General features: G+C 34.0%; 1 protein-coding gene across 1 annotated transcript in view; it reads left to right on the top strand.

Annotated features, from left to right (window-relative positions):
• LOC109353948 overlaps positions 1233-14044 on the top strand; it is a 49094-nt gene continuing 36282 nt past the window's right edge. The window contains exons 1-3 of the mRNA XM_019596301.1: positions 1233-1328; positions 1755-2135; positions 2278-2571. Of these exons, the coding sequence (XP_019451846.1) occupies positions 1233-1328; positions 1755-2135; positions 2278-2571 (771 nt within the window). The remainder of the gene's footprint in view (positions 1329-1754; positions 2136-2277; positions 2572-14044) is intronic.

Raw genomic sequence — 14044 nt, 5'->3', positions numbered from 1 at the left:
GATTTCTCTTTCTCACTTTCACGCTAGTCACTGTTTCTCACTTTCTCCTTTCTTCACCACTTTCATCTCCCTTCTTAATTTATTTTTCACTTTCAAGCCATTCACTATTAATCTACTTTTCTTCTTCTATAATGATTTCATTATGAATGCCATATCCTCATATTGAAGCTCCTAAAGTCACTTTTCCAGCATCATTGCGTAAACTCCATTCTCACTTCTTCACTCCATTTACAGTCTCCACTCTTGAAGTTCTTCGTCCATATTAATTTTACGGTCTTCACTCCCATCTACTAAGGTAACTTGATAAAAACCCATGTCAATTTCTTCTTCCATATCAATTTCTATATAGATAATATGTTCAATGAATTGGGTTTTTAAAACTTGTTGCATCCTTTTTGAAGAATTGGGGTTTGATTTTTGCAATTTCAGCCAATTGTAGTCTTATGTTTAATGAATTGGAGTTTTTGAACATGTTGTAATGTTGCATCCGTTTCTGGCTTTCCTACTAAAATTGTTTTCATTGAGTGTCATTCTTAACAATTTTGGAAAGAATAACTATGGTTTCTTACTAAAATTGTTCCAATGGTCTTAAAAGTTGCGTTGTAAATTCTTGAAGTAATTTCTTTCTTGCTATTAAACTTGTGCTTCTAAATCGAAGTTAAACTTGTGCTTCTAAACCGAAGTTTGTGCTTTCCTTCAGTGTGCTTGTAAACTTGTTTCTATTGTCTGTTGTTTATTAATTGATGATTACTAAGTATAGCTCTATGCTAGAGTGAATTTTAACCAGTATTTTATTCCCTTTAATCTCGAATGTTATTTTATTTTTAAAATTTTATGAGGAATGAATGGCTGCAATTTTAATACTTGGCTCCTTTAAATTTATGCGAGTTTCACTTTGGGTGATGGGGTGTTATTCTATAGTATTTTTGTCCAAATGACCAAACCACTTAATCATGTATTGTCTTTTTTGTCTACTCATCCATCACAACATTCTTGTTTATGATATATTGAATTTATTTTGTTGAATATGTACTCTTGAACTAAATTTTAATAGAGTACAATGGTGTAACAAATATATTTGGTATATGGTTTATTTGAGGTTACATAGATACTGAAATTAACATATGGTTACTACATTGTTTAATTCACTTTTACTTTATTCTTATTTCTATTCAGTTTATGCATATTTCTATTTCATATTGTATTTATTATCTTATAACTGTTGTCCATAGATGGCATCTACTGAACCAGAAGTGTCAATATCACAAGAAGCATCAACGGGGAATACTTATCTTAGTAGTAATAGAGGGAAATCAGATCCGGCTTGGGCACATTACAAACAAATTGTTGCACATAATGGAAGAGTCGTTTTTTGTGTCTTTATTGTATGAAACAGATCAAGGGATGTGGCTTTACTCGGTTCAAGTCTCATTTGACTGGCTTAAAAGGACAAGTTGAAAAGTGCAAGATAGTGTTAGCAAATGTTCAACAACAAATAAAAAAAAAAAATCAATTGATGAAATAAGGAGCAAAAAAAGGAAAGTAGAAGATGAAAGGGGAAATGTCGCATAAGCTCTTACTTTATGCCTAGAACAACTGTTGGTGCTCAACCCATTTTAAAAGTGTGCTACAAACTAAATAATTGATGGAGAAATGTGACATCTCCATCTCCAAATAGATTTCATTGATGCTTCTTTGTTGTTTAACGCAACTAACTCAACATATTATCAACCCATGATTGACGCCATTTGTAGCATCGTCCGGGTTATAAAGGTCCCAACTATTACCGTGTTCGTGGTCATTTTCTAAACAAGTGGGTTGAAGACATGAAAAAACTTGTAAATGATTTTCAATCTATTTGGAAGAGAACTGGATGCACTCTTATGGAAGATGGTTGGAGTGACTGTAGTAGACGAACCCTTATTAGTTTTCTCGTCTATTGTCCTAAAGGAACTGTCTTCATAAAATCTGTTGATGCTTCACATGCTTCTAAAACTGCAGATTTGTTGTTCAAGCTTTTCAAGGAGGTAGTGATGTATGTCGGTTCTGAGAACATTGTTCATATTGTTACAGACAATGCTGCTATTTATGTTGTTGTTGGTAGGTTATTGGAGAGAGTTCCCTCACCTGTTTTGGTCTCCATTTGCGAATCATTGTGTTAACTTGATGTTTCAAGATATTGGAATATTACCGGAAGTAACTAACAAAGTATCACATGCTGCAAACATTACTAAGTACCTTTATAATCATTGCCATCCGTTGTATCTAATGAGGCAGTTCACTCATGAGAAAGAAATAGTTCGTCCAAATACAACTCGATTTGCCACTAACTTTATTGTATCGCAAAGTATCTTGGCCCAAAAGGATGAACTTAGAGCTCATGTAACATCTAGAGAATGGGCAAGCTCAACTTATTCCAAATATGGAAAGGCAAAAAAATGTGTGGAACAAGTTTTGGATTCAAACTTTTGGAAACAATATGCTGACATTGTTAAAATTATTGAGGCACTTGTTCGTGTGTTACACATTGTTGATAGCGAGGATAAGCCTGCGATGTGTTTTCTTTATCAAGTATTCTTTAAAGCTAGACATGAGATGGAGAGGAGGTTTCAATAAAACAAGACCAAAATAAAGCCTTACTTGAAAATTATGGATAGTCGGTGAGACTTGCAATTAAAAAGAAATCTCCGTGTTGTTGGATATTGGCTTAACCCATAATGTTTCTTCAATGTTGAAGAATTTGAAAAACATAAGTTCACAACATCCGGCCTTTTGGATGTTTTTGAGAAGCATGCTCATTGAGATCCTAATTTGCTAGATAAGCTAACTAGTGAGATGAGGATATACAAAGATGTTGAGATAGATTTTGGAATATCGGTTGCTATACATGAACGGAGTAAAGTGATGCCAAGTATATTTAGTCTTTCATATTTGGTAATAGTATTTAATTTTTATTATTAATTGTCTTAAATATTTAATATTAAACAAGATATTGATTTAGTTTTCATGCAATGTTGTAGATCAATGGGAATCTTATGGATGTTGTACACCAAACCTGCAAAGGTTGGCAGTCCGTGTTCTAAGTCAAACATATAATGCTTCCGGTTGTGAGCGGAATTGGAATGTGTTTGAACACCTGCATACCAATAAAAGAAATAAGTTGGAGCATCAAAAACTTAATGATCTTGTTTTTCGTTACAACTTGAGGCTACACCAAATGTATTACCATTTTATTCAAAAGATGATCTTAGTTGTCTTTCTTTATATGTTCATATGTAGCATGTATTTATGTTTGTATATGATGAAATCAATAAATATAGGAGCCATTTGATGCATCAAAATTATGACCCAATAAATTTAGAAATATTTGAGGATCATTCTCATTTTATATTGGAGGAGTCGCCACCATTCCTAACTGTTGAAGAAATTGAGACTTTAGGAAATGACCTTGTGAATATTTCCATCCATATCACTTGATGACAATGGTATGTTTTTCATTTTCTGGTGATTGAGTGTTCATTTTAAATAATTTCTAACTTGTATGAAAAATGGAATTGTTGTAGATCAATTAAACTTAATTAGATGATGATGATGATGATGATGATGATGATGCACAACTGAACCCCATGGAGAATGTTAACTTGGATGAAGACAATGTGCCTCAAGCTTCAGACTCAAATGATGAAAAAATTGAACCTCAATATGAGACAACTTTGACTCCTTGGTGTTAAATGTTAAAACTCCAAATTTATATATTTTGTAGACTGGGTTGTGAACTTGTGTTATTTATTTATATTTTGCGTTTGTTAAGTGATATTGTTGGATTGATATTTGTTTTGCACTTTAGCCTTTGAATTTGTTGAAGACTTAAGATTGTTTGTTTATTTGGATTTGGAGTAGATTATCAATATGTATTATAAATTTGAATATCTACCTATTTGAATTTTTTTTGTTATAGGTTTACATATATATAAATATAAGCAAGTACCCTTACTAGTTTGATAACCACTATACCACTATACCAGTACCCTTACTAGTTTGATAACCGATACGGTTTTAATAACATTTTATGATCTAACCAAAGGATTTTTGAAAGAGGGTGTGCTTAGCTTCTACTTCCAATTATTCAGGTGTAAGTACTTCAACTTTATTCTTTGAATTTTGATAGAATATTCTTTTAAATACATTCCTTATTTGTAAATAGTTTATGTATCTTCTCTATTAATCTTGTAATTATTTTATTAAGCCATATCCCATATATTAGGCAACATATTCATAACATAGTCAATAATTTCCTTATTTATTATATGACACTCATGTATATAATTGTATTCTAGAATGAAATAAACATAGAGTCATTCTCCTTCATGATATCACGAGACCTAGGGAACCTTCCCGCTCTCTTATCTGAAACGCATAGCACTTGCCCACTATTCATCCTTCACTACATTTTTTATCTTCTTATTTCAACGACCACATCTTCATCTTCGTCTCAATCGAAGAACTCCTTCCACGCGGCTCTCGCCGTCTCTAAGACTAAGAACCATATACCAATAGTTTTTGAAATGGAAAACCTTCACTATGGAAGTGGGCTAATGAGCCAAACGAGCCTGAAACCGAAGAGCCCACTCTTATAATATCATTCATCACATCATTCCTTCAGAAGAAGGCAATGAGTTATATGAGCCTGAAACCGATGAGGAAAATGAACTATGGTCTACTTTTGATGCCACAGTTCTACACTGGATTTATTCCACCATTTCAAATGATCTTGTTGGAACTTGGTTTATTTTAAGCCATTAGTGGGAACTTTTGGGTCTGAAATATAAAAAACTTTCAAGTCCCACATAGAAGAGTTTTGAAAAAAAAACAACTCCAAAGTCCCACATTGGAGAGATGAGCAACTTGGAAAAAATCTCATGTTATAAATAGAGGTATTTTCCCCGCATTATATATCTCCCCAAGTTGATTGCGCTTTCATTCAAAATCTTCTTTCTCTCACATATTTTCCGCTGACGCATTTCCGACAAACTTCTCCCTCTTTCTTTCTGTGACACTAAAAATTGCCACATGCAACCAAATTGTGGAATTTCGAGAATTTACACTAGTAGTCAGTTTGGAGGGAAAATAATTGGCACAGGTAGCCATATTGTGTGCATTTCGAGAATTGGTAGTGATAGCCATATTGTGGTGGGTGTATTCGAGATCGATTCTTACAGTGTAGTAAGAATTCCTTAACAGAGTTTGAGCTGTTTTATCTTGGATATGGCGTAGTTGATAGTCTGCTTGCACATTTTAGTCAGTGCCATAAAACCTATTAAAGAGAGCGACATGACCGTGTCTCAACCATTAAGTATTATTTCATGTTATTTAAAATTATTGCAAGTTACGGTAACAACATATCTTTTGACCATCATCCTTGAGTCTGACTCGACCGCCATGGAGGATTGAGATCAATTGAACAACATCTTTAAGGACAACAAAAATGGTCGTATGGTATTCTCGAGCAAGAGTTCTCCACTTTCTGTATGGAAGACTTTCCCAATGTAACACCATGAAAATTCCATATATTTTATTAATTATTTATTTTTAACTTCAATTAATTTTAGAAAGTAATCAGTAATGAATTAGGCTAAACTGTAGTTGAGTGGTAGTCTGGTTTTGTGAATTACTATCTTGTGGTAAAGTTTCGTAATTTTCTGTGACGAAAATTTTTTAGACTGTTGTCGGGCCCAAATTCGCCCGAATTCGGCCCAGAAACGTGTGTTTGAGTTCCGTAGCTCGGAATAAAATTCCGATTACGCCTTTGGCTTTGAAATATTATTTCGAGTCAGGATAGACATCAAGTTTATCTAAAACGCATTTCTAAATATTTTTCCACTCCGAATTTGGCATTTCGAAATTCTGACCGTAATCAGAAGATTTTAATTTTCAACCAAGTATTAGCCGATAATACTCGGGCATGGTCTCATCGCGAATGTTTCAGCAAAAAGTCACCTCATGTTCCCAAGTGAAACTTGCTGGGCAAGCAAGCAAAAATAATTATCTTTTACACTAAACCCCTTAAACCCTTTATCTAACCTTTCACCATTTAATCTTGGAAACTCTTGACTTACCTCTCTAAATCTGATTCAATTATTTTAAAAGAGTCACTCTAGTTAGAAAACCCTTGGCTTGCCTCTCTAAAGCTGATTCATTGCACCTTAAAAGAACCATTTAACTTGGAGAACCCTTAGCATTTCATTTCATTTTTTTTCTTCTTCATTCAGATTTTTCTCAAGAACTCCAAGGTAAGTTCTTTGTTCCTAATCTCTTATAAATCTAGTCGTTCATTGTTTTCGATATTCGGGTATGATGTTTATGCGTATGTTACGATCATTTTCAACCGTCAAAATGTTCTTAAAAACCTTCCTATCTCTTGTTATACGCAACAATGCGAAAAATGAGTTTTCGTGAATCTAGAAATTGTTGTTTTGGAAACCATGAAATCTTGTTGTTCATGGGGATGTTTTAGTGTTTTGAATATATGCATGTTATTTATGTTGATGAAAGATGATGATTTTGAAATCAAAAAATATTTTAAATCGAAATGTCGCTTTCATGAGATCAATCCTTGTAAAAAACTGTTGAAATGATCATGAACCAATAGGAATCGGGAACGAGAATTTCGAGAATAAATGATGGTTCAAGAATATGAATCTTGGACCGGATGGATGAAAGTCTCAGATGCTCTTAGAATGGATTAAAATGATGTTTTTATCTTAGAGTTAGTAGAAAAGTGATTTAACTCGCGAATCATTGATTTGTGTTTTGTGTCAGTTTCGAGGCGTTCAAAGTCAGACAACTGATCCATTCACGGAAAGGGAATCAACCATGCTACAATCTAAGGTGAGAGAGAATACATCGTGACATAGTGGTTTCCGAATATGACACCTGGATCTCCTAACCATCTCAAAAGTTGGGAGTTATTTCTGTTTTGTTAGAAACTCATACTTAACCAAATGATTTCGTGTGTGGATTAAGTACGATGTTTGTTTAGGCTGAATGCCCCTAAGATAGTATAAAATAGAGTAAATTACACCGACACTCCCTGAGTTTTAGTGAAATTACACAAACCACCCCTCACTTTTCTACACCTACACAAACCCCCCTAATTTTTATACTTTTATTATACTAACCACCCCTGCATGAGAAATAAGTGTAATTTTTTAAACAAAAAATGTGATCAATGCAATTAAGTTAAACAAAACATGGTATATTGTGGCGACAAGTCCAAATAATATATGAGTTGATACCTCATTATTATTTTTGGTTCGTTACGATATAGAATAGGAGCAACTTAAACAATATCTCTTTAGAATTGTTGATGCATTTTATAACAAAAATTAATAAAGATACATTGATTTGTATATTATTTGGATTTTCCTCACAATGTACCATGTTTTTTTAACATAATTGCATTTATCACATTTTTTTGTTTAAAAAATTACACTTATTTATCATGCGGGGTGGTCGGTGTAATGAAAGTATAAAAACTAGGGAAGGTTTATGCAGGTGTAGAAATGTGAGGGGAGGTTTGTTCAGGTGTAGAAATGTGATGGGTGGTTTGTGTAATTTCACTAAAACTCAGGGGGTGTTAGTGTAATTAACTCTATAAAATATCAAGTCTCATGGTTGTTATCAGTGAAGGAACACTACCCGAGAGACTAAAATGCATTGGGATCGAAAACAGCAGAGAGTTTCGATCCGGTAGTCCAAAAGGGCGAGGAAAATGGTCCTAGTAACTGGACCACCTCGCACGGGTGAGGCCTCCTCGCCTGGGCGAGGGAGAAACAAAGAATAATGGTTCTAAGTAGCGCTTGGGCGAGCCAGCCTCGCTTGGGCGAGTGTTTATCGCCTAGGCGAGGGCCAGAGGGCCCGTTTTGGGCGTTTTTAGCGCCCAAGTGACTGTATTTCGCCTGGGCAAGTCCAGACTGGTAGTTTGACCAGTTTTGGTGGATTTTTAGCTTGAGCGACAGTCCCCTCGCTCGAGCGAAAACCATGCAGGAAGTTGAGTCTGTTTTAATGAATTGGTCGCTTGAGCGACAGTGTCTCGCTTGGGCGAAAGGCAAACATAAAATGTGATTGTCTTTGATTGATTTATTGCTTAGGAAATAGCCCTAGCTTGGGTGTGAAGTGTATTTACACTTGGGAAAAACCATGGCTTAGAGGATTGAGTCCGGTGCCCAAATCAACAAACTTATACTGTTACTTTTGGTTCTTGCGCCTTATATGGGCAAGGATTCCGAAAAGGATGTCATGAGCAAGGCTATGCCTAAAAAGGATTACATGATACCATGCAGCAAAGTCGTCTGACTGTAAGAGCCTTGTCCATGTGGCCGTCCAAGGTAATTACATGATAATGTAAGATCGGGTCCCACAAGAAACATTCATTTGGGAGATGTCTTAGGATGGGCCGATCATTTTAATAGACTAATTAAAATATTTAATCGGCTAACTTCGGTTAGTGTGCATATTCATTATAAATAACAAAGTAGTGGAGAGGAAATTTACGAGAGATGAACAAGCCCCGCGAGTCCCCTGTATTCCTGGATGAGGTATTCTGTTGGATCGGACAGTTCTCGCAGCGCAAATTAGACGATCTCTGACAACCCATCTTTGCAATCAGGATCAATGAGAGGGATACCCAAAAAGTGTTTGATACGACACCGTCCTGAAATGGACCGTTCTTTGGAACCGATCGATCATATATATATATATATATATATCTCCTTGTGATGAATAATTTTTGGTGCGATCAAATCGGCTTGTTATGGGACCTGTACCCTTGTTATTTCCGAATAGTATATTGGGAGGATATTGGTGTAAGGATTGATGAAATGAGCATAATATTCATATATTGAGATCGTGGATATTAATCCCCAGGATCCGAGTTATAAATGCATTCATGATTGTGCATTATGTTTGTGATCTATGTTGTGTATATTATGTGTGTCTGTCTGGATGTGATATTCCGTGTAATTCCACGTCGTCAATGAATTATATTCATTAGATGTCTTACTCTCTCTTCTTTTATTTTCTTTCTACTTGTTCTCGGTTCGCGTTCTCATTTAGATGGACCGTACGGCGAGGATTCGGAGCTATCGATTCTTGATGTCCCAGAATGGGACATGGAGTAGTGATGGACATAGATATACCTACACAGGCCCTTGTGCCTTAGAGCTAGAGATGGTTTGTGACAGCTCTACAATGCGCTTCCCTTCTCAGCACGCAAACTTGGAGGCTTCATTCACCCTGCCTGCTCGGAGATTTGCGCCTACTACACCATCCATTCAGTCGGTGATCCCTCACGAACCCACTGATGGTCATTTCTATTTCTAGTTTCCCTTGAGGCAAGTATTTGTGTAGGGTACTTATAATGTTCTGAATAAACCAGACTATTATATATATTTCAGTTTGGATTAAAATGTATTCTACTTTTTCTTTGTATATGTTTTCAGTTATTTCAATAAAGGATTATTCCACGAATTATTGTTGTCTTTTTCGCATTTTAGGTTACTAAATGTGATGTCCCGAAAAAGAATTAAATGTAAATGAAATGTTTTACATTATAAAAAATAAAAAATAAATTTTACCCATTTTTGGGCAACTTTGTTGGAGTAATTTTCGGGGCGTTACACCCAATGCTTCGACATACTATCAATGACTCAAGATGCTCTTGGATCAATTGAAGAACGTCAATGCCATAGTCTCCATTCAGTGCCTTGTTCTTCAATTAGTCTTCAGCCTCACTGATTCCTACAAAGGAGTCGATATATTGATCCATCAAAGCAATACTCTTCCTCAATTCTATCAGGCTCGTCCTATGCTTACACTCGAAGAAGTCCACCCGATAAAGATGGCAACTACTAGGGGTGTAAAAGTTTAGTTCAGTTTTTGGTATAATTCAGTGATCATGGTTTGGTTAATCCCATTTAACCATAAATTTTATTGCAAGAACCGAACTGAATCGCTCATGAATGGTTTGGTTCGGCTCAGTCTCATGGTTTTCATGGTCTTTTTTGGAAATTTTTTTTGCATTAATTGAAAATTCAAAATGTATTATAATAGACATTGTTTATCCATAAAAGGAAGAAATACTACTATTATTATCATTAAAAAATTGAATTTGTAATTGTTTGTTAGTAACTTATATAACAATTATGTAATTTAGGAAGAAAAAACTAATTGGCCATATATACAATAGTACAATTCACCGTTAGTAACATATATATATATATATATATATATAACAATAAATTAGTAACATATATAACAATTTAATTATATATATACAATCCATTAATACTATTATTATAATTAAAAAAAATTAAAATTCGTAATCGTTTGTTAGGAACATATATAACAATTATATAATTTTGGAAAAAAAAAGCGAATGACCATATATAAAATAACAAAATTCATAATTAGTAACATATATCTATTAGTAACATATGCAACAACGCAATTCACGGTTAGTAACATATATAACAATTGAGTAATATATATACAATTCATTCATACTACTATTATCATTAAAAAAATTGAAATTCTTAATTGCTTGTTAGTAACATATATAACAATTATATAATTTAGGAAGAAAAAAGCGAATGACCACATATGCAATAATACAATTCACAATTAGTAACATATATAACAATACAATTCAAGATTAGTAACATATACAAGCCATGGTTGTGGCACAATGCAAGGACTTTGATGAACCATCTTCCTATCCCGCTATAGCTTCCAGCAATCGTGGTGGAAAAAAGGGTGCCAACTGCAACTCCAATAACAAAAACCGCACACATGGTTAATAGATAGTAGTACCAACGATAATCCATGACTCCTTGGCAACCGAATACAATCCCTTGGCAATAGTAATTGTTTCCAAGATGGGGGTCAACATCACAGCCATGAGAACTTCCTCCCTGCCCATTTCCTTGTGTCAATGGACTCGTCTGAATGGTCTTGTGAAACAACAAGGAATTTCGTACCAAGGTCCTCAGGTCTATGCCTCCAGCTCCATCTTTTTTGTCCCAATAGTTAGTGTTGTTAAAATCGTACTGGTTATCAAACCATTCAGGGTACTAGTATAGTGGTACAATGGTTCAACCAGTGGTTCAATAATTAAACTGCATGTCGGTTAAACCGGACATAGCTGCTTATATATATATATATAAACCTATAACAAAAAAATTTCAAATATGTAGATACTCAAATTTATAATCCATATTCATAATCTACTCAAAATTCACATAAACAAATAACTTTAAGATTTTAACAAATTCAAAGTCTAAATTACAAAACATATATCATTCCAAAAGTATCACTTAACAACCGCAAAATATAAATAAATGACACAAGTTTACAACTCACTCTACAAAACAAATAAATTTGGAGTTTTAACATTGAACACTAAAGAGTCAAATTTGTCTCATATCGAGATTATATTTTTGCACCAAATCATATCTTCAGACAGTACTCGAAGATTACACAAATGTCACTGAGATTACACACAAATGTTAGGAACCAAAAGGTGTAATCTAATTATACCTTGGAAGCATGTGCCTTGAAGTGTTGAAGAAGGGTTGGAAAGATGGGTCACCTTGTAATGGGTTTTTAAGTTTTTTCTTTAAAAAACAAATGTGTATAAACCGCCCGGTTTAGTCAAATACCAGTCGATTCACCGGTTTTGACCAATTCTGACCGGTTCTTGACCGGTTTTGATACTTGTCCGGTTAAACATTTGTACAGTATCGGTTAGGAGTCCGATTGGCCAGTTTTCCGGTCGAACCGGCCAGTATGGTTTTTACATCATTGCCAATAGTTATAGAAGTTACAATGCATACAATGTCACTCAGTGTTCCTGATGGGTAGTGGTATATAGATACTAGAGCAACATCATGTATGAAGACATCACAACATAATGTCTCGTCTTATTTTAATATGAGGAATTCAAATCAAAATATTATTGTTACCACTGGACAAGGATTTCCATTTCGTGGATTTCTCTCACTCCACTTCATCCACCATTAAAATTAACAGATATCCTACATGCCCCCCGAAACTTATCAAAAGTTTAATTTCCATACGACGTCTTACTATTGACAATAATTTTTCTATTGTTTTTTATCCTTTTGGATTCTCTATGAATGACTTTTAGATGGGGATGCCACTAATGAGATGTGAAAGCTTTGGGGATATATATCACATCACCGCCAGTTATAAAGCCAACTATCCATCACTGCCCGTTCAGGGATGCCACTAGTTTTTTTATCCTTTTGGATTTCTTTAATGTTTGTGAGTCTTGTGTTTATGGGAAACATGTTAAATTTCCATTTTATGATTTATTATCTAATACTTTAATGTCATTTGATATCATGCATAGTGATTTATGGACCTCTCTATTTTAAGCATTGTATCTGAGTTGTTGTATTAAAACTCAATTTCACAAGCATAATTGCTAGAGATAGAGGTGTGTTTTGTGGACCATAGTTTTTCATCTTAGGAATAGAGTTTCTAGACATAATACTTTATTTCACGAGCTACTAAATTCACTAAAATATTAGATTTTATAACCATTGATCTTCCATTCTTGTACAAGAATCATAGCTAGATGAATAAGTATTATGGAACCAATTGTGTATGGATAGTGAGTAGTAAAGTTTAATCCCAATATTTTTATTCCAATCGTAGTTAGTATAATCAAACCAAGAAAACTTAATTTAAAATTAACTTAGAATAATAATTTTTAGTTGAATGGTTAGTATCAAGTAAATCCTTGAGGATTGGAATGCATGAGGGTATCTATTAATTGGAATGCATGAGGGTATCTATTAAATATTATATTTAGAGTTGTCATTCAACAACGCTTATTTTAGATGTATAACAAAGCTTTCATGCGCTTTCTATTTGACCGCAGTAGTATATGATCATCAATAACATTGCTTCACAAACGATTACTATTGCCAACACATAAAAAGCATTGTCATATAGTGCATCAATACAACAACGCCTCATCCACAAAGCGTTGTCATATAGTCGTAAATAAACAGCACATTTTATAGGTCTTATTCACAATGCTTGTTATTGCGCTGTTGAAGTTCATATATTTAACAACGCAATAACAGAAAAGCGTTGTTGTATTATTCATAAATTTTCTCAAACAACACCTTAATACAACATCACATCAAATGCATAGTGTTGTTGTATTAATAATGTCCACAACGCTTTCTGTAAAAAGTGTTATCCTTTAACTACAGCGCATGATAGGGCTTCCCTTAGAATTCGCTATTGATTTGTATAAATTAATATCTGCATATACATTTATTAGCAGAACATACATTCTCAACAACACATACATTTATACATTCTAAACAACACTGACAAATTAATACAGACCAAAAGTTTGTTTTATTAAACATCAATACAATACAAAACACAAACAATGAATATCATGCCAATTATGTTTTGATAGAGTACATAATTACAAATAAAAAATTACGCAAGTTACAAAGAAACAATATTATACAAATTACAAACAATCAAAATTATACAAAGACTACTTGCATCTATTTTTTCCTTTTCTTTGATTGTTTTTGTGTTTTAGGGTCATCCTTGTCTGTAGGAGAATATTGATTTACCCAAAGCCCTTCATCGTGACCATCTCTTGTATATAAATCATCATCCGTAGTTGGTCCGCTCTCACGCAACTGATATGTCCCAAAAAAGGATCATTTTCGTCAATATCTTCATATTCTTGGTCATCAATATTATTGACGATTATTTTGTTAGTTAAAAGAACAATGGAATATTTCATATTAGTTTGGTCACTAACATAGAATACTTGTTGAGCTTGTGATGCTAGAATAAATGGCACATCTTTATATTGTGGCCTATTAAGATCCACTTGCATGAACCCTAACTCATCAACTCGGAAGCCATTGTTGTTATCCACCCACATACAATAAAAAACTGTCATCCTAAACATTGTGTAATCCAA

This window comes from Lupinus angustifolius, chromosome LG08 (genome assembly GCF_001865875.1).
Source record: "Lupinus angustifolius cultivar Tanjil chromosome LG08, LupAngTanjil_v1.0, whole genome shotgun sequence".
Classification (NCBI taxonomy): Eukaryota; Viridiplantae; Streptophyta; class Magnoliopsida; order Fabales; family Fabaceae; genus Lupinus; species Lupinus angustifolius.
This window is presented reverse-complemented; position numbering and strand designations above follow the sequence as displayed.